This window comes from Balaenoptera physalus, assembly GCF_965194825.1.
Source record: "Balaenoptera physalus genome assembly, chromosome: 2".
Taxonomy (NCBI): domain Eukaryota; kingdom Metazoa; phylum Chordata; class Mammalia; order Artiodactyla; family Balaenopteridae; genus Balaenoptera; species Balaenoptera physalus.
In genome coordinates this window covers 141,066,425-141,093,335 of record NC_138883.1, presented here as the reverse complement: position 1 = coordinate 141,093,335, position 26,911 = coordinate 141,066,425, and the positions used below count along the sequence as shown (strand labels likewise).

At 45.8% G+C, this 26,911-nt stretch overlaps 3 protein-coding genes across 6 annotated transcripts in view; 2 read left to right on the top strand and 1 right to left on the bottom strand.

The window, feature by feature from the left end:
• DET1 (DET1 partner of COP1 E3 ubiquitin ligase) overlaps positions 1-14,176 on the top strand; it is a 61,760-nt gene extending 47,584 nt beyond the window's left edge. For 2 of the 3 annotated variants that reach the window (XM_082450922.1, XM_082450927.1), the window contains exon 5: positions 8,869-11,819. In XM_082450922.1, the coding sequence (XP_082307048.1) occupies positions 8,869-8,905 (37 nt within the window). In that variant the 3' untranslated portion in view covers positions 8,906-11,819. Of the gene's footprint in view, positions 1-8,868; positions 11,820-14,086 lie in introns of those variants that run through there. The other variant, XM_082450928.1, reaches the window with a different exon arrangement.
• On the bottom strand, positions 1,869-12,420 carry MRPS11 (mitochondrial ribosomal protein S11). Of its 2 annotated transcripts, XM_082450947.1 has the most exons (6): positions 12,090-12,420; positions 11,829-11,957; positions 6,590-6,688; positions 4,335-4,464; positions 3,046-3,111; positions 1,869-2,281 (listed from the first exon to the last, which is right to left on the bottom strand). In XM_082450947.1, exons 1-6 carry the CDS (start codon positions 12,152-12,154, stop codon positions 2,174-2,176), a joined length of 597 nt encoding a protein of 198 aa, XP_082307073.1. In that variant the 5' UTR covers positions 12,155-12,420; the 3' UTR covers positions 1,869-2,173. The 2 variants fall into 2 exon arrangements, with proteins under 2 accessions (XP_082307073.1, XP_082307074.1); XM_082450948.1 differs by lacking the exon at positions 3,046-3,111 and having other exon boundaries at positions 12,090-12,401.
• On the top strand, positions 12,499-23,215 carry MRPL46 (mitochondrial ribosomal protein L46). The gene is made up of 4 exons (XM_082450946.1): positions 12,499-12,770; positions 14,122-14,311; positions 15,070-15,243; positions 22,850-23,215. The coding sequence occupies exons 1-4, from the start codon at positions 12,543-12,545 to the stop codon at positions 23,098-23,100; spliced, it is 843 nt and encodes a 280-aa protein (XP_082307072.1). The 5' UTR covers positions 12,499-12,542; the 3' UTR covers positions 23,101-23,215.
• Positions 23,216-26,911: the final 3,696 nt, after the last annotated feature.

Genomic DNA, 26,911 nt, shown 5'->3' with positions numbered 1-26,911 from the left:
GGACCCAGCAGGGCACTGAGGCTCCCAGCAGCAAAGCTGTGTGCGTTCCCCCCGGGCGCCCTGTCGACGGTGCTCCCCCCACCTGGCTCCCGGCGGTGGTGCTGGGCTTCCATTTCTGGCCCTGAGACCATTGATCCTTTAGGGTTCCCTGTGTCCTACTTGTAGGCACTCTCAGGCAGTACCTTCCTTTTCAATGCTCTCTTGGGAATAAAATAACACTTTCTAAAACCACAGCGTACAGAGGATTTCACTTCTGGAATGATGGAGACCGCCTGTGCTTCCTCTTCTCCATGTGTCCCTCCAGATCTGTTCTGCTGCCTGGGAGGCTGGCCCTCCAAGGACGGCACCACCCTGCTCCCCTGCCTTCTGGTTCTTGTTGGGTTCAGCCACGGGGGACGTCAGGTGGTCAGAGGCTGGAGCCGTCAGGGTGTTTCTTTCCTCTCCCTCTGCCAGGCCGTGGCTTTGGCAGAGGCCGCATTCCTGTGACTATAGCTCCGGCCAGGTTCTGGGGACTGTTCCTTCCCCTGCTCCTGCTAGCCCCTGAGCACTCCAGCGTGTTTATCCCCTGACCCTGCCCACACCTCTGTAAAGGACTTTCTTTAAGCTTCTCTTTTGAACCGCCTGTTTCTTGCTCTGTTAAACTAATTGCTCCAGGCCCTCTGTCCACCCGAATAAAGGCCAAACCATATCACATCACAGAGCGGTTCTCACGAGCCCCATGTTTTTTACGCATCGTGTTTATATATAGTTTTAAAGTGTAACTAACTCCTTCCGTCAGTGGTTTCAACACAAGAAGCCTCCAGTTGGGTTCCTTTAGTCATTGGTCACAAGTTAACCTTCATAGGTCCTGCTAAGGATGGAAGAGAAGGCAGTAGGGAGACATTTTCCTTCTAAATTCACATTCAGGTATTGGTCCTTTCCCCTTCTCTAACCTGTGTAACTCAGCAGCTTTCCTATGTAAGAGGGCATTCGTGCACTTACTACACGGGGTTCAGGCAAATCGCAATGCTTGGCTGGCTGTGCAGGCGTGGAGCCCCTCGGTGGTCGGCAGGCCCTTCCTGCAGACTCCCCTCCGACAGACGTGCACCTTTTCATCTCCTGGTAATGCTCTCATCCTTGGTCCTCTCTGTCCAAGGAAGAGGGGGTCTCTCCTGCTGGGTCCCCAGAGGCCCCACCTTTGGCTTCTGTGTGGCATCCAGGGACCCCCGAGTCCCGGCTGAGCAGTCAGTCAGTGCTGCCTGGGAGCCCGGCTGAGCAGTCAGTCAGTGCTGCCTGGGAGCCCGGCTGAGCCCGCTGTGTCAGCACCACCCGGACTCGCTTTCCTGCACGTCTCAATTTGGGCTCTGCTCTCGCCCATCCCTCCATCTCCCCTAACTTCTAGAGAACCCTGTTTATACCGCTCCACCCTCCCTCCTTTAGGGTCATGCAGTCTCGGGTGTTGGGGCTGGTGACACCCACGGAGTGTGTAACGCAGCCTTGACTGTGGGGAGTCTCTGATGGTTCACACTTAAGGGAACCCGATTCCAGGACCACTCTCCCGTATTGTTAGGGCTGATTAACTTCAGACATGCCTGCTAACAGTGAAACCTGCTATCAGAATGCTCCAGAGGGAGGAGGCACAAAGCTGTCAATCTGGGGCCAAATTACAAGTTAGTAAGAAAAGTTGCTAATGAGCTCTGGAAACCTTGGTTAAGGGGCTAAAAAGGAAATATGTGAAACCAAAGAGGAAGGTGCCTGGTACTTAGCGGCCCACATTTACATCTTAATCCTTCCATTGAGGGCCTCACCTCAATTCACAATCTCATTTTCAGGAGGAAGTGGGGGGTTACTGTTTGCAACGCTGGAAGCAAAAAAAACCCACAAATTACTACAGATGGTGGAGATATTTTTATTTTTTTCAGAGCAGCTGCAGCATTTACTGGTTGGAGTCTGGGCCACAGCTGCCCCTGTAGCTCCCTTCCTGTCCAAGAGAGGTATGGCGTCACTTCTGGGCAAACTGGTCTCCAGTCGAAGAAACAAGCAAAGGCCATCACATAAGGAGGCAGAGCTCTCCCTTACTGCCTGAAGGGTCTCGAACAAGCCCTCCCTGAAGAGAGCTCTGACAGTGTGCTTTCCATGAGGTCCAGCGGGAGGCGGGACTTGAGGTCAGGTTCAGGTGCAGGCTTCCTGCCCCTCACAGCCTCCGAGCCTTCCTGGGGCGGCAGCCGTTGTGCGGGATGGGGGTGTTGTCTGTGATTGAGATCACTTCCAGGCCCCCCATGGTCAGTCCCTTGATGGCAGACTGGAAGGAGAAGGAATAGCAGGATGGCACGGTCCCAGAAACGATGGCCCAGTGTGTCCAGACAGGGCTCGGAGAGGAACCGGTCAGGGCAGGCGGGGGGCGGCGTAGGGATGAGAAAGCTCACTGGCTCTGATATCTACAGTACCAACGTGATGCCCTCACAGAGCTCTCCCTACCAACCCCTTCACCAAGCCCTCAACGCTGCCCATATCTCCAATCCCACCTGCCACATCCCACCTTGCGCTTTACAATCTAAGAACAAAGACTGCTGTAAATCTCAACGCATCTTAAGCATTATGCTTTTGTAGTTTCCTCTGCCTGGAATGATCCCCCCACCCCCAATCCCATACGAATACCTGGTTAGTCCCTCGTCATTCTCAAAAAATCAGTAGAGATGTCACCTCTTTGGGGACACTTTCCTGATCACACCCAACAGGCTCCCAGCACCCTGGGCACAAGCTTTACCACTGCACTCACTAGTCTGTACTGAGGGACCCATTTGTGACAGTCCCCCCGGGGCCACCTTTCTGTTCCCAGTGCCTGGCACACAGCAGGCACTCCGTAAGTGTCTGATGAATTGAAACTAAGGGATCAGGGCTTGCTTTGAGAAGCTTAGTAGATTAGAGGCAATGGAAAGAAACTTCAAGCCGTTAGGGAAATCCACTACAGGGTCCACTCTCCCTCCTCTGCTCTCACCCCCGTTTCTCTCACTAACTGAAGAAGCAAGCACACATGCTGGGCTGTGAAGAAGCGAGGTCACTTACCAAGCGCCCTGGCCCCAGGCCTTTCACCACAACTCGGACGTGGGTCACACCCTTCCCCGTAGCTTTCTGGAGAGGAGCAGCAAGTGGTTAGTGCTCTGAGCGAGAAGTGCGACATCCAAGCCCCTTGCTACTGCCACCTGGAGCAACAGGGTTATGAGCTCCATGGAACAAGCACCCACACATGTAAACAGGCAGAAGACAGGGAAGGAAGCAAAGAGCAGATGGCCGAGGTGCAGGACAGACACCAGCAGTCAGCTGGGATCTCTTTCCGCCCAGGACAGCACTGCCACCTAGTGGAGACTTCTAAATATCGCTGATTTTTCCCAGGTGGATAAATGCAGAATTTCAGACCATAAGGTGCCCTGGACTCCAAGGCTAAGCCTCAGTACCCTCTTAGAAAGTGTTATCTTATCATTTTAATCTTTAGTTATAGTTAAAATTTTCTTTCTTGTTTATAAAGGTAGTTTATTGCAGAAAGTCTGGAAAACACACAGGTCACTCAACCCACCATGCAGAAGCCACCGTTAACACTGACATATTTCTTTTAAGTGTATAAACCTGCCCATTGGTGGCCATTTAGTATGTTTTGATGATCACTGATACACAGCAATCAGTATTTTGGGGCATCAAGCTTTGTCTGAAGGTCAAGGTTTTCCTTCCAGAGATACTCCCGGTTTGGCAGTGAACCTTCGTGAGGCCTGTGTGGTAGCAGACAGTGCCCAGGCCCTGGTCCCAGACCTGGTGGGGTCACTTCAGAGAACTGGACTGGCTGCATGGCTCTGAGCAAGCCACACACCCTGAATCCCAAATGACTCTTAAAAATGTGGGCAATACCGAGGGTCTTCTGAGGATTCAAGATAATGAACGTAAAGTGTCTGGCATATAGTAGATACTGAATAAATACACCAGCTGCAGCTCACTGCCACCTTGCTTCTAGAAAGGTCCGCAACAGTTCACGCTCCCTCTGGTACTGCAGGAGAGTCCTCACATGCCACCCCTCCTCCAGATGGACCGTTACCACAACCACACCCCACACACCGCACTGGTCTTTAAATCCAGGAGGCTTCGGTGAGCCTTCAGCACCTGGCTCCTGCCTCTTCTAGAATGAACCGAGTGTTTCACTTCTACTGAAGCTGAGAGAAAGAGAAAAGAGAAGCCTTTTCACAAACACCTCTTCAAACCACCCCCAATGTTAGGGTAGCCGCCTCAAGGACAATTTTCCTGCCAGTGATCAGCCATGCAGAAAGTGGAGCCCAGCACAGAGGGAGCCGGAAAGAACACACACTTACCACCGCGGCAGCTATGCCCGCTGTTTGCGCTGCAATGCCCGTGCCCTTCTTGGCATTCTGAAACCCCTCCGTGCCACAGGAAGCGCGGGCAAGGGGCTGGTGAGCGGCAGAGACTACCTGGATCTGTGTGCTGGGAAAGGAGGGGAGGTGTACAGAATATAATGGCTCTTCAGGGGAGTAAGAGAGCGCTAACCCATGGCCAGACAAGCCCGAGTGTGAAAGAAAAAGACCGTTAGCTGCTTTCACTCTGAGCTTATCAGATGAGTGTTTTTTGAACTCCTGTAGGAGGTGCCAGGAAAGGTCAGAATCAACCCCTAAACCTCACTAAAAACTGACAAGTCGTATAATCTAAAGAGAACCATTATGCATGGTATGTTTGGGCTCCGCCCCCTAAATTCATGTTGAAATTCTAACCCCTAATGTGAAGGTATTGGGAGGTGGGGCCATTGGGAGGTGATTAGGTCATGAGGGTGGAGCCCTTATAAACTGGATTAGTGCCTTACAAAAGGGACCCCAGAGAGCTCCCTTGCCTCTTCCAGCATGTGAGGACACAATGAGCAGCCAGCCATCTGCAACCTGGAGGAGCTGTCACTAGAACCCGATCCTGCTGGCACACTGATCTCTGACTTGCAGCCTCAGAACTGTGAGAAATAAATGCTGTTTAAGCCACCCAGTTTGTGGTGTTTTGTTATAGTGGCCTGAGCTGACACACAGGAGCTCCAGAATCTGAGGGTGCTAAGTGTCATCCAGAGGAAAGGTGGCATATTTTCCTCCTAGTATCTTCCCTGTAGCCAGTGTTTTAAATTAGATTCAGGGTCCTTTCTGGCTTCTTTTTTTTCCCCTAAGAAATCAGATTTTCACATCAGGTAATTTTTAATGATTTTTCATTGGTAAAGTTTCAAATATACACAAGAGTGGATAGAATAATGTCTGAACTCCCATGGACTCACCATTCAGCTTCAACAATTATTAACTCATATCCAATTTGGTTTCACCTATAAACCCTGTTTCTACTCCCCTCTATCCCCTAACTAATGGATTATTTTGAAGCAAATCTTAGACCCATCATTTCATCTGTAAATATTTCAGTATATATCTCTAAAAGATAAGGACTCTTTAACAAGTTAAATTAAAATTAAGAATAACTTCAAGAAATCCTTAGACATGCTTTCCATTTCCCTCTTGATCACTGCCCAGTCTCCTGGTCTGAAGAGCTCCCTGAGAACTCACCACAGAGGGAAGGGGAGAGTGGTTATGGGGAGACCTGCTGGAGCTGGCCCTGGGCTCAGGCCACCTGCTGTTGGCCTGGCTATGGCTGCCATTTCCCTACCAGGGCTTCTTGGGTTTTCTACACTGAACAGAGTAGAAATAGACAAGAGAATGGCTTGTCCCTGAGACAACCTCAACAGAGATCTACAGAGTGGGCCACAGACCTTTAGAAAAGCAAACGAACAAAGAGAGCTTACCTGTGTCCTTAGCAGCCTGAGAAGAGAGGAAAATCCAGGGGCTCTCATTCTGAGCTTACCAGATGAAAGCTGAAATGCATCCTATGGCACCTCGCCTGTGCCTACCCTCTAGCCCTTACTACCAACAGTCTCTTGTATTGTTCTCTAAATTGCTTCATAGGCGACTGTTGACCAAACACCAATCCCATCTCCAAGTGGGGGCTGGTGTGCAAAGGTGTTACTGACGTCAGCAAGGTTTCCGTTGCCAACACACAGTTGGGAACTTACCCAGCACTGTCTGAAAGCCACACAGAACGCTAGTCTTCCAACCTTGTGCAGCCCTACAAAGGCAGAGGTCGGTGCACGGTGGCCCAAAGCGAGTACTTTAAAGCAACTCTTATTTGGAGGTTTCCATTTTGCTTAGTTTGTTAGTAAATCATATATTCTGAAATAATCTCTCTCATTTATTAATCACCCATTCCCAGTACTAACACTTAACAAATACTTTCACAGAGGGACTTTCTGGCCCTAAAATATACTCTTCTCCAACTCTTGAGCAGAACCAGGAAATACAATTCCCAAGGACAGCAATGAAATCTTATGAATGTGATATGCCTAACCTAGTTCACATTTTCATGAAATCTGAATAAACTATATAAAGAGAGAGGTGGTCTCCCCAAACCAGGAGGGAGCCCGGGGGACCTCTGCATCAGCGTCTGCGTGCAGAACGTGGCAGCCTGACTTGCCCGCCCCCTCTGAAGGGGAAAGAAGCCCACTCTAGCCCTACCAGGTGCTCCCTTCCCTGCTTACTTGTTGTACGATGCTTTGATGTGTGCGATTGGGATCTCCTCAAATTTCTTTCCTGCCCACCTCAGAGAGCTCTCTTGTCCTGGAATTGGAGGGTAAATGCTGCAATTAGAAGAAAAATTTTAGGTAAGGTTGTCCTAATTTTTTTTTTTTAATTAAAAAAAAATTACAAGGTTTAAAAAAAGCCAACAGTACAGACAAACTCATAATAAAAAACAGCAGCTCTCTCTCTCAACCTGCTCCTGAGGTCACTGCCCCCAACCCTTCTGGCGCTGCTGCCACATCTGGGAACACGGTGCTTCAGCAGCCGTTTCCTGAGTTGTTGACTCTAGACACAGCTAGTGACTTTCTGCTGGGAGGAAAGAGAATTTAATCCATGCTCCCCATCTTTCCCTGTCCCTTCTAGTATAATCAGATCACTCTTTCCAGTCCTCTATAAGCTACTCTTTCTGCATTTAAAAAAATAAAGTCGAACCTCTATTTCTTGTTTTATCAACCACAGATATCTTGACTATATTATTGTTCGTTTGTACAAACAATATGATTTTTCATATCATATTGATATGACAAAATTATCTTAATAAAAAAAGACAAAATTATCTTAATAATACTTATAAAAATCATTATTATAAAAAAAAAATCCAGTATTCCCTGGAATAGAGGTCAGCAAACTTTTTCTGTAAAGGGCCAGATAGTAAATATTTTAGGTTTTGCTGGCCGTAAAGTTTCTGTTGCAACTACTCAACTTTGCCACTGTGGTGCAAAAACAGCTACAGACAACAGTAAGTTAATAGGTGTGACTACTGTCCAATAAAAAACAGGAAACTGGCCAGATCTGGGTAGAGGCCAACTTGCCAAGCCCTATCCTAGACCAGCGGCTGTCCATGCTGGCTGAACAGCAGGATCACGTGATTCTTGCTTACACTCCACCCCAGACTTCTGGATGGCGCCTGAGAATCCATTTCTTAAGTAGCCCAAGTGAGTCAGAATGTGAACTCAGGGTTTAGCACACTGGCCTAGACATCACGTCGAGTTCAAGACCCCTCTCTATCTCAGTCCGATCTGTCCTCTGGCTGTCTCTCGGTCAGGACTCTTCATTTTCAGGTGGAGAAACTGAGTACAAATAGGGGAACAGGGTTAACAAGGGAAGCCAGGCCTTGGGTCGAGGGGCTCTACCCTGGTTCAGAGCTCTGCTCACCACCTGCGCTTTTTTTTTATTCTAGACTCGAGCAAACCTGCTGCTGCACCCTGCCTACACGTACAGATCAGATCAGTGTTTGTACCCCCTCGGCCACCTGAACTACAATGGGTTCTGATTTAGAGAATACACTATTATCTGAGCATTATCCTCCTGACTGGCTTTCCTAGAGAGATTTAAAAAAAACAAAACAGTAGCACAGTGGTATTCAAGAGCTGCAAGTGTATTCTTTCCTGCTTGGCCTGATCTTAGAGATGATTTAGCATCTCAGCAGGTTGCCAGCTTATCAGCCTGCACTGAGGTGGAATGTGGACGAGGCTCTGAGATGACATTCATATTTAAAACATTATCATTTCCCCATTGATAATTTCCCCTATGGACTTGTGGGTCAAAAATTTAAGCCTTCTAAAGTCTGAACATACCAGCATAATGCCTTTTATATAGGCCAAGATTTTTGAACTAGGAAGGATTTGGAGCTTGAACCATTTAACTGAAGGCGCAGACAAGATCAAGCTATTAAGCCTCCCAGGTCCAATGTACAAACGAACAAGTGGTTCACCCCGAGGCAGCCCAGACACAGGAAAGACAAAGCTTTCTGGCGCTGGTCTGCTGCCTCTTCATACCATCCTCAAACCAGGCCCGCACACACGGCATCTCTTGCAAATGGCTGACGAGGACTGAAAATAGCCTGCACAGTTGGGTAGAGAAAAATACACAGTAGTGCAGTAGTACCTACTGTCTGTCTCTCTATCACAGTTTCTTGACCTCGGTACTACTGACATTTTGGGCAAGAGAATTCTCTGAGGGGGGGGCTGTCCTGCACACTGTGGGGTGTTTAGCAACATCCCTGGCCTCTACCCAACTAGACATTGTCCCTCAAGTTGTGACAACCAAAAATGTCTTCAAACATCTCTAAAAGTCCCCTTGGAGGCACAGCCGCCCCAGGCTGAGAACCGCTGCTTTACTTTAATGACTTCTAACATCCAGTGGGCCCTCATTGCTGGCAATCATACAGCGCATCCACAGTTCAATTACCCTTTCACTGTCCTGGATGACTATTTTGTACCGTCTTTTGTCCTCTCAGACCTTCAACTCCTTCCTGCTTCCTCACTGCCCGCTGATGACCTTCACAGAGAAATAGAAGCAATCAGAGGCTCTTCCAGCTCCCACTACCAAACATCTGTGCCCACAATCTCTGCCTTCTCTCCTGTTATGATGCTCCACTTGTGTGTTAGCCCCTCAAGGACAGCAGTCCGGCATCCTCATTCTTTCCCCTCTCTACTGCATCATTCCCATCAGCAAAACATGTGGTCATTTCCCCAACCTAAAAACAAACAAAAACCTCTTGATCCTAAAGCCTCCTTTAGCACCTGCCCATTTCTATATTCCCGCTCAAAGAAATGACCATACCTGCTGTTTCTTCCTGTCTTCTATTCTCCTTGAACCCATGCCACTCAGACCTTAGCCCCTCATACCTCCACCAAAAATGCTCTAGTCAAGGTCACCAACCAACTCACAATGTTAAGTCCAATGAGCAATTCTGTCATCAGTCTATGGACCTATCATATCAGTAGCATTTGATATAGCTAATCTCTCTGCCTTTGAACCACATTAAAAAAAAAACAGAACCCTCCAGGTTTTCTTAGTACTTCTCTGGAGGTTTCTTCTTTCTCTTTTGCTGATCTTTCCTCATCTCCCAAATCTCTAAATGCCAGAGGCTCCAGGGTTCTGTCCTTGGACCTCTTCTTCTCTTTGTTTACCCTTTCTCTCTTGATGATCTTGTATCTTTTGGTTTTAAATATCATCTAGGGACTTCCCTCGTGGTCCAGTGGTTAGGACTCGGTGCTCTCACTGCCAGGGGGCCCTGGGTTCGATCTCTGGTCGGGGAACTAAAATCCCATAAGTCTTGTGGCAAAAAAACCCCAAAACAAACAAAAAATCATCTATATGATGAGTCTTCCAAATGTATACCTCTAGCCCAGATCTGTCCCCTGAACTCCATTTCTAATAGTCAATATTGTATCTCCACTTGGATGTTAATGAAGCATCTCAAACTTAACCACCCAAATCCAAGCTCCTGCAGTCTCCCCCGTCTTCATGACAACTCTCTCTTTCCAGTTGTTTAGGCCAAAGATTTTAGAGTGCTCCTTCAGTCCTCTCCTTTTCGCACATCTTACGTGAACAAATCCTGTTGGTCATCTTCTAGGTGTATCAGTCTGACCATTTATACTACCTCCACAGCTGCTACTCTGGTCCAGGCCAGCATCATTTCTCACCTAGATTACTTCAGTAGTTCTTTAGCTGCTTAGGAGACTTCGCCCACCTTCCATCCTCGCTTCCCTACAGTTCAATATCAACACAGCGGCCAAAGGGACCCTTTAAGATGTAAGCAGGATCATGTCAATCCTCCGTTCAGAATTCTCCAGTGGCTTCCCACTTCACTCAGAGAATAAGCTGAAGTCCTCACGATGGCCCACAAGGCCGACAGGATGTAGCCCTGCGTGCCTGCTGCACCCCTTTGCCCTCCTGCCCCCACCTCCTGCTTTTTTTTTTTTTTTTTTAACTTTGGGTGTATTTATTTATTTATGGCTGTGTTGGGTCTTCGTTTCTGTGCGAGGGCTTTCTCTAGTTGCGGCAAGCGGAGGCCACTCTTCATCGCGGTGCGTGGGCCTCTCATTATCGTGGCCTCTCTTGTCGTGGAGCACAGGCTCCAGACGCGCAGGCTCAGTAGTTGTGGCTCACGGGCCTAGTTGCTCCGCGGCATGTGGGATCCTCCCAGACCAGGGCTCGAACCCGTGTCCCCTGCATTGGCAGGCGGGTTCTCAACCACTGCGCCACCAGGGAAGCCCCCACCTCCTGTTTTTAATCACTCCACGTTGGCCTTCTTGCTGCTGCTCTCAAACACTAGACACACTCCTACAATCTGTCATATTGTTTTTCTTGTTTTCTATATACTGTCCCCTATCCACTCAAATTTAAGTTCTACGGGGGCAGGGACTTTTGTGTGTTTGGTCACCGATGCATCCCCAACACCTTGAATAGTGCCTGACGTTGCTGAGTGACTGTAACAGAATCTTGGCTTAAATTCCTTCGGCAGCTCCCCACTGCCTACAGTGGGGACTGCGTAAAAGCCCCAGTGTTACAGATAAGACCCTCAGCATTCGGATTCCCTCTCACCCTGCTGGCCTCATCTGCCATCACACATACACTTGAATACACTGCGTTCTTTCACAATGCATGCCTTACACAGACTGTTAGTTTGCCTAAAACGACCTTTCATCTTTTCCAGCTGAACTCCCATTCAGTTCAGTTCTTAGCTTCACATTATTTTCTTGGCACTCTTGCCTGATTTCCTCTGGAGTCAGACACTCTTTCATACTTCAAAACAACCATCTCTTACCTCCAATATACCACTGGTCAGATTATGGTGAAAACATTTGTATGTTTGTCTTCCGTGGTAGACTGTGAACTACTTGTGGGGAGGAATGATCTTCTGCATTTGTATCCCCAGCACCTAGCACGGTGCCTGGCACCAAGCAGGTTCTTAGAAAAGGTTTGTTAAATACAGTGAAGTACAAGTAGCACAAAGAGGCAGTGGCACTGTGGAAAGCAAGTTGCCAGTCGCTGGGGCTAAGCACAAAAACCACCCTGGACCTTAGACCAACTCAAAAAAGTGCATAATAACATACACCCTAGTGTAGCCACCCATCCCCGCCCCCTTTTGTGTCCGAGACCCAGGGAAGGTTGTTAGTCTGACGTGATCCCAGAGGGAAACAAAGGTGATATTTACTATACAACTTCGACGTTCACTCATTCATTCATCAAATGTTCATGAGCATTCATTTTGTGCCAAAGCTCATCTCATTTGATCCTTACAACCTCTTCCGGCGTTATTTCCACTTTTAGACGAAAAAGCTGAGGCTCAAAGATTAATCTGCATAAGGTCCCGTAGATGGCAAGTGACAAAGAGTTGGGAATTCACTGGTTCTCTGACTCTGGAGGGTGGTGCCAGTCTCCCGAGAGCTGGACCTAAGTGGCCCTCACCTGAAGCTGCTGCGGCTCGGAGCTGGCGCCGGAGCCTTCGCCTTCTCAACTTCCGGCTTGGCCGCTGCGTCTTGCATCTGCTGGGCGCTAGTGTGGATGGTGGGGGCCGGCACTCCGGCCACGGCGACCCTGTGGAGAAGGAAAGCTCGGTGAGGTCCAGGCCTAACCGAGTCCTAACTGGAGTCCAGGTGTCTCATGGGACACGGGCAGGAGCGAATTCCCGCGGGTGGCCGTAGGCTCGGAGGGAATAATCATTCTTACCTGGTCGTCGGTGGCCAAACCCATGACCGCAAGAGCCAAGACCCCGCGTTTCTTACAACCTGCATGACTTGAGTTGACCCCAGTCAGCTCCCGTCCGCGGCGACCGCGGAGCTTGGCGGGGCTGGAGCGGAGCCAGCACCACGAGCGCTTGTGGGGGAGGGTGAAGAGGAAAAGTCACCTGATTCCTTTTTATAACATACATTAAAGATTTTTCTTCCCATTTAAATAATGTATAATAACTATCGTTGAGAGTGGCCACTGGGAATCCTCCCCCCTTTTCCTAGTTTTCTAACATGAGATCTTCGCCCACCCCTCCATATTGGAATGGTTCGTTCTACTAGGTCCGGGGAACCTAGCTCTTCCCGTCATGCTGTGCCCGCGCTGCCTTGTGGGAATATAGGATTGGCCCAGGACCTCGCTGGAAGCCGCGGTACCTTGTGGGAAGGTTGACAGATGGCGGCGCCCGTAAGGCTGACTGTATTAGGGGTGGCGAGGGGCTGGCGGCGGTTCGAGGGCCCCTGGACCCGTAGACTGGGTTCTCGCAGTTTGGCCCTTGCGGCCGCACCCTCGAGCAGCTCGTCTCCATGGCGCTTGCTGGGCGCGTTGTGCCTGCAGCGGCCACCGCTGGTCTCGAAGTCGCTGACCCCATTGCAGGAAGAGATGAAGGCTCTGCTACAGCAGGTGGGATTGAGGTGCGGGTCGTCGCTTCTAGGTGCAGTTGGGGAAGCAGTAGAGGCACGCTGACTTGCGTTTGATCCCGATTCCGCCACCAATTAGTTTGTGTGACTTTGGGCAAGTTATTTCACTGCTGTGAGCTTCAGTATACTTACCTGCAAAATAGCGCCTACCTTACTGGGTTGTTGTGGTACGTAGTACGCGTTCAATAAAAGGTACTTCGTTTTCATTGATCTTTTCTGTTGTTACCGTCGGCAACTCTTTGGAGATGCTCTCCTTTTTCAGTCAATATACTGGGGATACGGTGGTGAACAAGAGGGATTTAGGCCTTATCATAGGTAGTTGACAGTTTAGAGAGGAGAAAGTCTTTGTTATGTGATGAGCATAAGGAAAAGGCAATGGGTACATCCGTAAGATGTCTGTGATAAAGTCTGTTTGTGTGAGGAGCAAGTGAAGAGACATGGGCAAAAACGGTGTAGTGGCTATGAGGATCTTAAATCCCCATAGATAATGATTAAAGGATATTATGTTTCCCCAGAACCTGAGACGTTTTTGTCTTGGCTACTGAGAGATAAAAACTTCACTTCTGTGCTTTTTACTTGGCTTATTACTCTGCAAACATTTTATTAATCGCTTTATAGATAATCATATAGGACCCACTTTGTACAGACACTGCTAAGTGCTAGGCATGCAGTGGTGAATGAGACAGACATAGCTCTGGTTCTCAGAGCACTTCAATTTGGTGGAGGGGGCAGCAGTCAGTAACCAAATAACCACGTGATTATGGAATTGAAGTCTCTGGTAAGTGTTGTAAAGGAAAACACAGGATACTGTAATAGTGTTTCACAGGGACATTAATTTGATTTTAATGGGAGGTGTCATAGAATATCATTCTTAAGAAAGTGATATTAAAAAAAAAAAAGAAAGTGATATTTAAATTGAGATCTGAAGGATGAGTAGGAATCTCCCAGGAGAGCATGAGGGAAAGAAAACATTCTAGGAAGAAGGAATAGCATCTGTAAACTCCCTGAAGCAGGAAAGTTCATGGTGAGATTCTGATCAAAGACTGGCCTGACTGGAGGGAGGTAAGTGGGCAGGCAATGCCTGTCCTAGTCCTCTGTTCTTTGTGGCAGTCTAGACCTCCAAACACATTCTAATGTTTTAGCAAATATAACTCAAGCCCAAAGTGCAGGTGATCTTTTTTTCTCTCTTTTCTCTGTGGTGTTTTGGTTGTATGCCTGTTGGGTGGTAAACTTCTGAGTCTGTCAGGTGCACTGTAACTCTGTTTTATTTTGTTTATTTTGTCCTTTTAATTTTCCCAGTTTGGGGTAGATTTTTGCTCTTTTAATTTTCCCAGATCGAGGTAGAGAGAAGCCTGTATTCAGACCATGAGCTTCGTGCTTTGGATGAAGCCCAGCAACTGGCAAAGAAGAAAAGCGACCTTTATGGTGAAGAGGAAGATGAGAGGAATATATTGCTGTTACAGGATTTGGAAGACATGTGGGAGCAGAAATTCCTACAGTTCAAACCTGGAGCTCGAATAACAGGTTTGTGGTCTTTTCAGGCCAGTTAGAGGTAGAAAAGGGGGGTATTTTGGTTCCCAAACAAAGGATTCTTGCTTAACCCCTGCTTGTGATTTAAGTAACAAATAATTTCAAATGATAGAACTTCTTTCACGTGGGAGAAAAAGAAATTCTTTTCCCTGTTCCTCACATCCACCCTAATATAATTTTTTCAAGGTCTATGTTATTTTTGAGTGGGATGTAAGGGTATTGGGATAGCCTTATCTGTCTCAGTTAAGCCTCAGGAATGTTATCTGGGTTTAACTCCTAGTTTGGGACTAAGAGTGGGGGAAATTAAGTGTTTCCCACTAGTTTCCTGTATTTTATCTGAAATCCCTCCCAAAGCAGGGCATTGAGTTCTTTTATTCTTATTTCACGATAAAGACTGAAGAACAGAGAAAGTAGGGGCTGGTTAAGTCGGTAACAGTGTCAAGACCAATGAAATAGTAGTGTCTGGGTATTGCTTTTTTCCAAAGGCTCAAAGTACTTTGTGTTTGGCTTTTCAAAGGAGGAGTTCAGCTTTTGGTTTCTTCTTGTTAAATTTTAGTTTCCTCAAGATTGTGAGACTCTGTCCTGAGAGAGGTCAGGGTTAAAGAGACGGGTCAGGGTTCTAATTTGATTATAAGTTCTTTGAGGGCAGAGGTTGTGGCTCTACCTTAAAGGAGGACTCTAAAACTCTAATCTTCTTGGTTCTGGCAGAACACGGTTCTCTTGTCTCCTGTGACCCCCTCTTTTCTTCACAGAAGCCGATGTAAAGAATGACCGAACCTCACTGCACCGGAAGCTAGACAGGAACCTCATTCTGTTGATCAAAGAGAAGCTTGGAGACCAGGATGTTTGGATGCTGCCCCAGGCAGAGTGGCAGCCCGGGGAGACCCTCCGCCGAACAGCTGAACGAACCCTGGCCACACTCTCAGGTGAGTTCTCTGCCTCCCTCTAAACCCCACAAGACACACTTCAGACTCAGCCTGAGGATTTGCAGGCTGACTGTGGGCCTGGCTTTAAGGGTAGGAGGTTGGAAGGTTAATGGAAACTTTGATATTTATAAAATTTCAGCTAGAAAAAAATCTTAGATCAAGTGAGAGTCTTTGTGCCACTGAGATTTTTTTTTGTTTTTAATATTTATTTTGGCTGCGCCGGGTCTCAGTTGTGGCACGTGGGATCTTTAGTTGTGGCATGAGGGCTTCTTAGTTGCGGCATACAGACTTCTTAGTTGCAGCACGCATGTGGGACCTAGCTCCCTGACCAGGGATCGAACCCAGGCCCCCAGCGTTAGGAGCGGGGAGTCTTACCCACTGGACCACCAGCGAAGTCCCGGCACTGAGATTTTTAAATTTTATTTTTATTTTATTTCTTTTAAACTATTTTCTTTTCTTTTTTTTTAAAATAACACATTGGTTTTATTGATGGCAGAAGAAAAAATTCTTTCACTTGTAAAAGGTAGTTGCTTTATCCGAGTCCATATTTTTTCCCATTCTTTGTGTGGGTTGATTTATTTTTCCCCCTAAAATCTGTTTTTTCATTCTCCAAATAATAATATCCACAGTGGCTGCATTTTATTCTAAAGGGAAAGTAGGAGGTCTAGTCACTGGCTTGTTTCTTCACAAAGACTCTTGTCATACTCGTTCTGAGCCCGGGGAGGTTGGTAAAGCTGCTGGGTTGGCTGAGTGGATCGTCCTGGCTGGCCATCATCTCCTCTACAAGGCTCAAGAGTTTGGCTGTAGATGCTGTCTTCCTCCCATCTCCCTATCTGAATGGGCCTGATGTTGTTCAGAAGCGGCTTCTTCATAGTTCCTGTACTCAGTGAATTAACAACTGCTGTTACACCTGAAGGATGGAGAGTTTCCGCTTCTGATCACTAAAACTTGTCTTCCCAACAGAGTGCAAAACATTCACCTCCTGGTTTCTACAGTTTTGCATTCTCCATAGGAATAGGTGATTCTAGTACTTTTTTTTGGTTTAATTGGCCCAGATCTTCTTTGGGGCCCAGGATTGTAAAATATTTTGTCATTATAGGGTGTAGCTATGAGGGGTCCTGTTGGCTTAATAGGTCCTACTCGCCTTCCCTTCAGGCATTTCTGTCTCTCCACTCAACACCAGTGATACTATTCGTTCCAGTGGGATTCTGGTAATTAATACTTACATTAAAAGGTGCTTCAGTTTTTACGACACTGAAAGCTTCATTATTTATTGTTCATGGTTTCTTGTCATAAAAATGATCAGGATTAGCTGTTTGGTTTTCTCTCTTTTTAAAAATAATTAATTAATTAATTAATTTTTTGGCTGCGTTGGGTCTTTGTTGCTGTGGGTGGGCTTTCTCTAGTTGCGGTGAGCGGGGGCTACTCTTCGTTGTGGTGTGTGGGCTTCTCATTGCGGTGGCTTCTCTTGTTGTGAAGCACAGGCTCTAGGCACGCGGACTCAGTAGTTGTGGCACGCGGGCTCAGTAGTTGTGGCACATGGGCTTAGTTGCTCTGCGGCATTTGGGATCTTCCCAGACCAGGGCTCGAACCTGTGTCCCCTGCATTGGCAGGCGGATTCTTAACCACTGTGCCACCAGGGAAGTCCCTGGTTTTCTCTTTTCCTACATTTTTGATTCTTATAATTTATGGATTCTTCAGGAAGTGGATTTTTTGTGTGTGTGTGCCTCTGCATAGTATGAATCTTTTACTTTGCACAGTTACTCCCCTTCCCTTTTTTTTTTAAAGCAGCATTGTTGTGCTAAGAACTTAGAGGATATGGAATTTCTTTAGTTCTGTCGCATCTAGAATATGGTCTGTCCACAGTTGATTTTCTCCTCAGCTCATACTTCAGATCCTGAAGAAGTACTCAGTTTTGCAGAACCTGTTTCTAGGTAACCCACTGCCTTCTAAAATTGACTTTGAATTTTGGGTCTCTTTGAAAATGAGGTTTTTCATTTCTTGGCCATCTGGTATCATCTTGAGGAAGATACCTTGGTTGGTTATCATATTTTGCTCCATTTTGTTCAGTATTTGACAATCTGTGTTATCCCTGACAGACCTATGATTTAGGTTCTACCCCAGAGCCCAGTGCAGAGGCAGCCAACTGAAAAACACCCAGCCTTTCTATGAAAGAGGCTTGTTTGTTTAACATAAAGCATCGGCCTGGGGGAACAGGCATCCAATTCAGCACACACCTAGGGGCCTGTGGAAGTATCCTGCGGGGACAGAGGCTGGCAGATGCCGTCCCTGTGCTCTCCCTCACCCCCACAGAGATTTTAAAATTTATTACATTTACAGTTGATGCTCCTGCTAGTCTCTCAGCCTGCTTCTCTTTTGGTCCTTGCAGGCTTGCTTATTGGCATCACCACTTACCCATTCACCCAACTAGAAACCTCAGAGTTATCCTTGACCTCATTCCAACATCCATAAGTTCTTGAGTCCTATCTGGTCTGTTCTAAATAGTCCCCTCTTTATTCCTGCAGCTTTTCTGGGAGGCTTTTCACTTCTCACTAGTCCAGATTTTCTCAGCCTTGGCACCATTGAAATCTGAGGCGGGATAATTCTTTGTGGGGGCTTCTGTGCCTTGTAGGATGTTTAGCAACATCTCTGGCCTCTACCTGCTAGATGCCAGTAGCACTAACCCATCCGCACTCCCACTGGCGTGACAACCAAAAATGTCTCTCGACACTGCCAGACATTACGTGGGGAGTGGAATCACTGTGGTTGAGAACCACTACACTGGACTATTGAGGTAGATGCCAAGTGAGTTCCCCCTTGCTTTTGTGTTGTCCTCTTCAGTGCTGCCAGAATGAGCCTTCTAAAATACAAATCCCTTGTCACTTCTCTGCCTCAAATTCTTGAAAGATTCCCCATAAAAGCAGACTTTCAAGCAGGGCCTACAAATCCTTTTTGCTTTGGTCTCGAGCTCATCAGTCTTCCATCTTGCCACTCGTTAATGTATATTCCAAGTTCTAACCTAGCAAACCTTTTGCATCCTGTGAATAATGTGGTTTTTCATACATCCCTGTTTTGGAACCTGCTGGTCCCTGACTGGAATGCTTTACTCCTCCCTAGTCTGACTGCGCAGTACCTCCTCCCTTCTGTGGTGGAACTTTCTGGGTAGAGAGAGCTACTCCTCCCTCTAGGCTCCTGTAGCACTTGTGTGTGCCCTTACTCAGTTTATGCAGCAAACATTTACTCTCTGCCTACCATTTGCTGGACACTCTCCAGGCAGTGGGGTCACAGTGATGAACAGAACGCTACCTGTGCTTCCTGGGAGCTTATGTCCTAGTGGAGAAGACGCTGTTCACGTATTCCATTGCCGTTTAATTGTTCATTAACACGTTGTCCCTCCCCAGCCAGATTTCTGACTCCCTTGAAAATACAGGTACTATCTATTCCTCTCAGTCATCCCAGCTCTCAGCAAAGTATCTGGCACATAGTAGGTACTTGCTGAATGTTTATTGAGTAAATGATCTGGTTGTATAAGTGCACAGCCACTTTTCTGGCTCTGCCACCAGCGTAAGTACCTGCTAACGAAACGTCAGCAGCCAGTGTGCACCCCCTTGATCCTTTCCCGAGAGCGACCTGTGTGGCCTGCAGGAGAGGGAGCAAGACAGAATGGAATGGGAGGGGACTTTGCTGCGTTCTTGGTTTCCTTAGCCATCACACAAGAGTTGGCAGCTGGGTTTCTTGCCAGGATCATTGGACTCAGATGCTTAGCTTCCCTCGGTCAGTCGTTCCCGTTCACGACTGGTGCTCAGCTCCACCTGCTGTGCACCACGTGGAAAGGGGCTCCCCTTGGCACCACGCTTTTCTCCTTTGAACATTCCCGTTGCCATAAATAAGTGTGAAAGGATATATTAGTATTTTATAGGTGCATATAAAATGAAATATGTTGATTTATTTCAAATTCATTGAAATCGTAAATAAAATAATTAAAATGGCAAAGAAAAGCTCAAGCAGTATAAAAGTATAAATATAAAACAGTCAAAGTCTATTCCTTTCCTCCCCTTTGGTGCACTTCCCGAGTAGTTCTGCAAGATGGAATTCCTAGAGGTGGAATTAATGGTCAAGGATGGACATATTTATGTTTTTGATAGGTGCCACCCAAGTTCCTGCAGAACGTACATAGCATGTGACATTTTCAGGAGTGGGGTATAGGAGTGCCTGTTTGTCTAGACCTCACCAACATGTGAAATAGTCTCTCTTTAAAATTTTTGCCTGTCCAATCAGTAAAAAAAATTGATCTCTTTTGGATTAGCAGTTTCCTGATTGCTAATTGATCATCTTTTCATATGTTCATATGTTTCATATGGCTATTTGTATTTCTTCTTCTGTGAACCGCCTGTTCAGATTCTTTGCTCATGTTTGTAATGAACTGTTTTTTTCTTTTTGATTTAATTATATTTAATCCATTTCCCCAGATTATAGAAAAGTAATATGTATTCATTGAATTAAGTGGAAAATACAGAAAAGTATAAAGAAACATGCCAGTATAATTCCACCACCCACAGATCCCCACTGCTGACATTTTGTATCGTAGGTGATTTCACATCATACATGAATTCCTCATCTAATGCTGATGCTGTTGTTATTGTTTGTAATATTGAGAAAAGCAATTCATTGTATATGGTGAAAAAATATCAAACAGTGTCTGGTAAATGTAGTTCTATAAGAAGTAATAAGTAATTTTCCCATCTTAGAGGCAATCACCATGAACACTTTGTGTATCCTTTTAGAAACTGCAAGCACATACATATTTTATCTGTTCCTTTTTTCCACACAGTGGGATATACATGGTTACATACCTTCCTTTCTCTTCTTATGCACAGCTTTTAAGCATATCTCTATATCAGCAGGTGAAGATGTATCTTACACTTTCAGCGCCAGTGTAATATTTCATACATGTATGTACTGCAGTTTGTTTAACCAGTGTATTGCTTTTACAAACAAAGGTGCAGTGAACATCTTTGTACACTCCACTGTGCTCACATGGGCAAATAACTATATCCAGGAGGATGAATTCTGGAAGCAGATTTGCTAAATCAAAGGGTTTGTATAATTAAAATTGGTATCTCTCGCCAAATATAGCACTTGTACTAATTACACTCCCACAGTATGTTTGAGAGATCTCAGTTTTCCCTTATCCTTGACAAGCAGTGTACAGCTCAAAGTTTTTTTTTTTTAATTAAATTAAATTAAATTAATTTACTTATTTTTTTAATTGGGATATAATTGTTTTACAATGTTGTGTTAGTTTCTGCTGTACAGCGAAGTGGAGTTGCCTGTGCTACACAGCAGATTCTCATTAGCTGTCTATTTTATACATATTAGTGTATATATATGTCAGTCCCAATCTCCCAATTCATCCCACTCCCCCTTTCTCCCCTCTGTGTCCATACGTTTGTTCTCTACATCTGTGTCTCTATCTCTGCCTTGCAAACTGGTTCATGTGTACCATTTTTCTAGATTCCACATATATGTGTTAACATATATTTGTTTTTCTCCTTCTGGCTTATTTCACTCTGTATGACAGTCTCTAGGTCCATCCACGTCTCTACAAATGACCCAATTTCTTTCCTTTTAATGGCTGAGTAATATTCCATTGTATGTATGTACTACACCTTCTTTATCCATTTACCTGTCAGTGGACATTTAGGTTGCTTCCATGACCTGGCTATTGTAAAGAGTGCTGCAATGAACATTGGGGTGCATGTGTCTTTTTGAATTGTGGTTTTCTCTGGGTATATGCCCAGTAGTGGGATTGGTGGGTCATATGGTAATTCTATTTTTAGTTTTTTAAGGAACCTCCATACTGTTCTCCGTAGTGGCTGTATCAATTTACATTCCCACCAACAGTGCAAGAGGGGTTCCCTTTTCTCCACACCCTCTGCAGCATTTATTGTTTGTAGATTTTTTGATGATGGCCATTCTAACCTGTGTGAGGTGATACCTCATTGTAGTTTTGATTTGCATTTCTCTAATTGTTAGTGACGTTGCAGCTCAAAGTTTTTGAACTTCAGTAATATGATGTGTTTTACACATCAAATAGAAAATAAATTTGTACAAATAGAAATAAATTTTATTTCTACAAATAGAAATAAATTTGTATTTCTTGAATTATCAATAAGATTGAGCATCTTTTTTTTTTAAATTAATTAATTAATTAATTAATTTTCTTTTGGCTGTGTTGGGTCTTCGTTTCTGTGCGAGGGCCTTCTCCAGTTGCGGCGAGCGGGGGCCACTCTTCATCGCGGTGCGTGGGCCTCTCACCGTCGTGGCCTCTCCCGTTGCGGAGCACAGGCTCCAGACGCACAGGCTCAGCAGCCGTGGCTCACGGGCCCAGTTGCTCCGCGACACGTGGGATCCTCCCAGACCAGGGCTCGAACCCGTGTCCCCTGCATTGGCAGGCAGATTCCTAACCACTGCGCCACCAGGGAAGCCCCTGAGCATCTTTTTATGAGTTTATAGTTCATTGATAATTACTTTCATGTGAACTTCTTGTTCATATGCATGGTTCATTTTTCTTTTAGAGTTGTTTTTTTCCTCATTGATTTCTAAGTACTACTTATACCTTAAGATATTCCTTTGTTGAATGTGTTGAAAATGTTTTTCCTAGTTTGTCATTTTGTCTGTGACTTTAGTATGCTTCGTTTTTCCTTGCGGAAAGATTTTAATTTTTATGTAGATAAATGTTTTTTCTGTTTTGGATTTTTGAATTTTGTGTCTTGGTTAGGACTTCCCCTCTCAAAAATGATACAGAAAATATCCCACATTTTTTTTTTTATAGTACTCTTATGGTTTCTTTTTTCTTTGTGAAAAAATTTTAAATACAGAAAAATTCAGAAAATATTAAACATCCATGAAACCATCAATCCAGAATGAACAAACCATTTATGAAAATTTTAACTTACTGTTAAATCTTTGACCTGTATGGTGTCAATTTTGATGTGAGGAGTGAGGTTGGGATCCAGCTTTATTTTTTCCTTTTAGCTAGTCCATTCTCCCAATGCCATTTAGTAATTAATCCATCATTTTCCCATCCTTTGAAATGCTGGGTTGGGGTTATTAACCCATTGTTGTAGATTGCAGATGTTGTCTGTCCATCTGTCTTTGCCTTTTAACTTTCGTTTTCACCCTGCAGCCGTCAAATTGGGTCCTTTTTATACTTTCCACATGGCATTGCGTTTAAAAGCCTGACGAACTTTGCTTTACAGATACCAAGTGTCTTGGTCCTTCATCAACAGATGGTGACCGGGCTGAGTCTAGAAGCTCGGTGCTCTGACTCCCAGGTAGTGATATTTGGGCTGCATTGCTGATTTCAGTCTGAGAGCAGTAGCTTGGCACGAGGAATGGACCCAGTGAATCTGGAGCCTATGGGCCAGGAGCCTTTGGATGGAGAGGAGACAAGGGTCTTCAGGAATGACACTAGTTCTCACTCTCAGGGATTGCTTTTACCTCAGGCTGGAAGTGGCTCTCACAGAGACCCCCAATGATTTCAGGCGCCATAGTAAACAGGTGGGTGTATCCTCATCTTCCGATTCTGTTCCCCCCTTCTCAGAGAACAACATGGAAGCCAAGTTCCTGGGAAATGCACCCTGTGGCCACTACAAGTTCAAGTTCCCCCAGGCAATGCGGACAGAGAGCAGCCTCGGGGCCAAAATATTCTTCTTCAAAGCACTGCTGCTAACTGGAGACTTTTTCGAGGCTGGGAAGAAGGGCCATCATGTGTGGGTCAGTAAGGAGGAGCTGGGTGACTATTTGAAACCAAAATACCTGGCCCAGGTTAGGAGGTTTCTCTTGGACCTCTGATGGACAATGCTCAGACAGGTCTGCAATCGGGCCTCAAGGACGTTGCGTTGCCTCTTCTCTGCAGGGAATATCAAGCAGCAAACTAAATTCTGAGAAATAAACAAGTTTTTCATTGTGTGGGTCTCTGTTGATTTGTTCCTTGAGGACTACTGGCTTCTTTCTATCAAGAGAGAACCATCTCTTAGGCTGCCTTTCCCTTTTTTTCCCATGCTCATAATTGAGTAGTATTGCATTACTTTGTAGTGAATCAACTGGCTTCATGGACCCAGGAAGAAAGAACGGAAGGAAGTGAACCAGCCTTCTAAAAGCCTTGAGTTCTGTGAAAGCTTTTAGGCCCCTGAAAAAAAAAGCCTACTGCTATGTAGTTTCTTAGTCATTTTCTGTTTTGTATTTCTCTCCCTTTCTACTTGATATGAGAATGTATCAATCTAGCCTAGGAAATGATTCCTTCCTTGTTTTCTTTGCTTTGCTTTCCTTTCCTTCCCTTCCCTTCCCTTTCCCTTCCTCCCTCCTTCTCTCCCTTCCTATTTTCATTCATTCTTTTTTTTTTTTTTAAAGCATTTTATATTTAAACAGAATATAATCACTTCTTACATGTTTTGAAACAGTCATGTGAAATAAGCAGGGTCAGCCTGTTATCTCCCGTTTTAGAAAAGGTGGCTGGATGTCGTGGCCAGGTGTGATTGGTTGAGTCTTAGGGCAGGTCACTGACGGTGCAGGAGGAGACTGCTGATCTCGTGCCTCTGGGTTGGGGCTCTTGACCCCTCACCAGGTTGCTTGGGTCACCGCTGGGCCCGGTGCCTGGCACAATGGAGGGCACTCAGTGAGCATTTGCTAAAATGAGGGGAAGGGAGGGAGGGTCTCAGGCATGCTTCTTTCTGCCCAGAATAGTGGTTCCAGTAGCAAGACTGCAGTCCTGGATCCTATCAAACTAACTGGTTTCCTCTCAGAAGGCCTTCTGGGTTAAACAGTCTGGCCCCTAGCAAATTAATTGTACACAAGAGGGAGTCCTTGGAACCTCTGATTTATAACCAGTTGGTCAGAAGCACAAGTGACCACTTGGACTTGTGGTTGACACCTAAGGGGGAAGAGGAGGAGTCTGGTAGGATGGAGCCCTTAACCTGTGGGAGCCGATGCTTTCTTCAGGTAGATAGTGTCAAAATTGAGTTGAATTGTAGGACATCTAGCTGGTGTCACAGAATTGCTTGGTGTGGAGTTGATACCAGAATCTTAATGGCCATTCATAAGATGGTCTGTTTTGTTACAGGGTTGTTTCTTTAAAGGGAAATAGCATATATAAAATTGGTAAGTAGAGAAATGGTGTCAGGATAACCTGGAATGAGGTTGCTTCCTGTGAGGTTTTCCCCAGACTTTAATATTTTGAAGTGATCAGGGGCAGATAGAATACCTTAAGAAAAAAGCTGAAAATTGTGTAGAAGTGACTTTCTTTATTGCAAGTAGTGGCTAGTTGAGTAGCTTTAAGACTCACCACTAGCTTTTCCACTGTGTTAGGCTGTCTGGGGAAACTGAGTGGAAAGGAAGACCACTCCCCACCCCCGCAATCCTGCTTTGTTTTACAAAACTGATGAAGAAAGCCCTGTCCTGGATCACATTTTTGATTTTGACGGAACTAGTCTCTGCTAGGACCTGCATCTCAAAGACCTTACATCTCAGGAAGAAAAAAACCCTAGGATTTAAGGCTGCAAGGGACCAGTGTGCGTGCCAGTGGAGGTTTAACTGTGTTAGCATCATGTGGGGCTGGATTCTGTTTTGTTGGTGACCTGGCTACAAAATTCTGGAGGTTTTGAGTGGTCTGCCCCAATCCCCTTTCCCCAGAAGCCCTGTTATTTTGGGAGTGTGATTTTGCAGAATGCAAGTGTTTTTTGGCATTATAGTAGAAATGACTGTATATGCTGAGTGCCAACCTGAATTGTCCATTGGCTGCCAAGCATAACCAAAAAACTGTTTCTAGTGTGTCCTTGGGGGAAAGGTTGCCATGGAACAAAGTAAAAGGTGATGATCTCTGTATTTTAAGGGATGTCCTTAAAACAGTGAGAGGAGGAAGGAATATTGTGTGTGATGTGGGTGTTAGGAGTTGCAATTTGAGGTGTGTTTGTGTGCTCTAAGAAGAGAAATGCTGCTGTGTGTGTGTGTGTGTGTGTGTGTGTGTGTGTATCTTTGTGTATAACCTGAAAAACAGACCACCTCACTAGAAGTCTCCTCCAGAAGTTTAGCCCTCACCTGGTCATTTTCTTCCCCAATGATTTCCAGTCACTTGTTTTTCCCCTTTGCGGGGACTATGGAGAAAATATCACTTTTATAAACCTGTTTTCCTGATAACGTATCCTCAAGAGTCACCTCCTGCTGGGCCATTTCTGCACCTTGAACATGCCTCTACACATAGCACTTGATAGGACAATGGTCTGTCCCCCACACCTAACTGAACTTCCAAATCCTAGGGCAGGGCCTGCCTCACAGCCATACGAAGACATATTCAAGTGAATCAGCTTCTTTCCCTGTGAGCGCTGAACTTGGAAATCAGAAAACCTGGGTTTGAATTTGTTTTATGACCTTAGGCAAATTACACCTGCTGTCACTATTTACAACAGTGGAATGACCCCTGAGTGCCAGGTACTGGGCTGGAACCTGTACCTACAACGTACATTTCTATAAACTCAAAGAGGTTAGTTAACTTGCTTAGGGTTACTCTGTAGTAATTTGAACCCAGATCTGTGTACAAAACTAGCTCTTAACCTTTCTTAATTTTTGTCATCTGTAAGATGAAGATGATACTGTTTCTCAGGTAATGTGATAATTTATGTAAAAGTACTTAGCACCATGCATGGCTTATTATAAACACTCAGTAAATGTTTCCCTCCTTCCGACATATTTAGGCTGCTAAATTCTCCGGAGTTCAGCTGTATCATCTTTAGCTTTTGCAACTCCCATTCTCACCTTTTCCAGGTTATACATGTGACAGCCAAGCATTTCTGACCTATTTGGAGAGGAACATGGGTAATTTGGACATTGATGGATTCCATCAGCCCATCTCAGAGTGAGTGGATGGCAGGTCAGTCCCATAACCACATCCATCTGGCTGGGCATGATTCCCACCCTGGGCCAGGAAATCCAGAGCTACTGTTAGGTACAGGCTTGGGGGCACTAAAACCAGAATGGACTGGCTGACCCATTCCGTTACCCCAGCAGGGGGAAAAGGAGCACAGTGGAAGGGCCAGCAACCCAATTATTAAGAGCTCACAGGTCGCTAAGCTGCAAGCACACACAGCAAGTTAAAGCCTGTTTGCCTGGAATCTTAGGGCAGCCTCGGCCCCCCGCCCTTCTCTGCTTTATTTCCTGGAAGCCTGGATTATAGCCAGTCACTTCAGGCCATCAGTCACTTCCCACCTGCCTTGGAATCTCAGTGCTTAAACCACAGGACATGAAGGAGGAAACTGTTCTTGTCCTTGCTTCCAGAAGTATCCAGAATAGGTGCCTCTGTAAAGACTCAGGGCTGGGTCCAAACAGTGAGTCACTGCTGCAGCTGAGGGGCTGGCACTGGGATGGGAGGCCATTACTAGCCCACAGCAAGGATCTCTCTCTCTCTCTCACTCTCTCTCTCTCTCTCTCTCTCTCTCTCTCTCTCTCCCCCTCTCTCCCTCTCCCCCCTGCCCCAAGCCATCCTCAAATGGGCCAGGGGAGCCAGCAACATGTTTTGTTCAGAGGATTTGGCAGTACGGGCACACCATTGATCATTGAAAAAATCAGATACCCAGGCCTCAGGTAGCTGCTGAGTGGATGAAGAAGGGATGGA

Excerpts from the sequence above, each read along its gene's own strand:
- MRPL46 (XM_082450946.1), top strand. The coding sequence starts at position 12,543 with ATGGCGGCGCCCGTAAGGCTGACTGTATTAGGGGTGGCGAGGGGCTGG. Across the intron at positions 12,771-14,121 it reads TGAAGGCTCTGCTACAGCAG|ATCGAGGTAGAGAGAAGCCT; the intron begins GTGGGATTGAGG and ends TAATTTTCCCAG. Across the intron at positions 15,244-22,849 it reads AACCCTGGCCACACTCTCAG|AGAACAACATGGAAGCCAAG; the intron begins GTGAGTTCTCTG and ends CCCCCTTCTCAG.
- MRPS11 (XM_082450947.1), bottom strand. The coding sequence starts at position 12,154 with ATGCAGGTTGTAAGAAACGCGGGGTCTTGGCTCTTGCGGTCATGGGTT. Across the intron at positions 11,958-12,089 it reads GTTTGGCCACCGACGACCAG|GGTCGCCGTGGCCGGAGTGC; the intron begins GTAAGAATGATT and ends CCTTCTCCACAG. Across the intron at positions 4,465-6,589 it reads ATCAAAGCATCGTACAACAA|CACACAGATCCAGGTAGTCT; the intron begins GTAAGCAGGGAA and ends CTCCTTTCCCAG.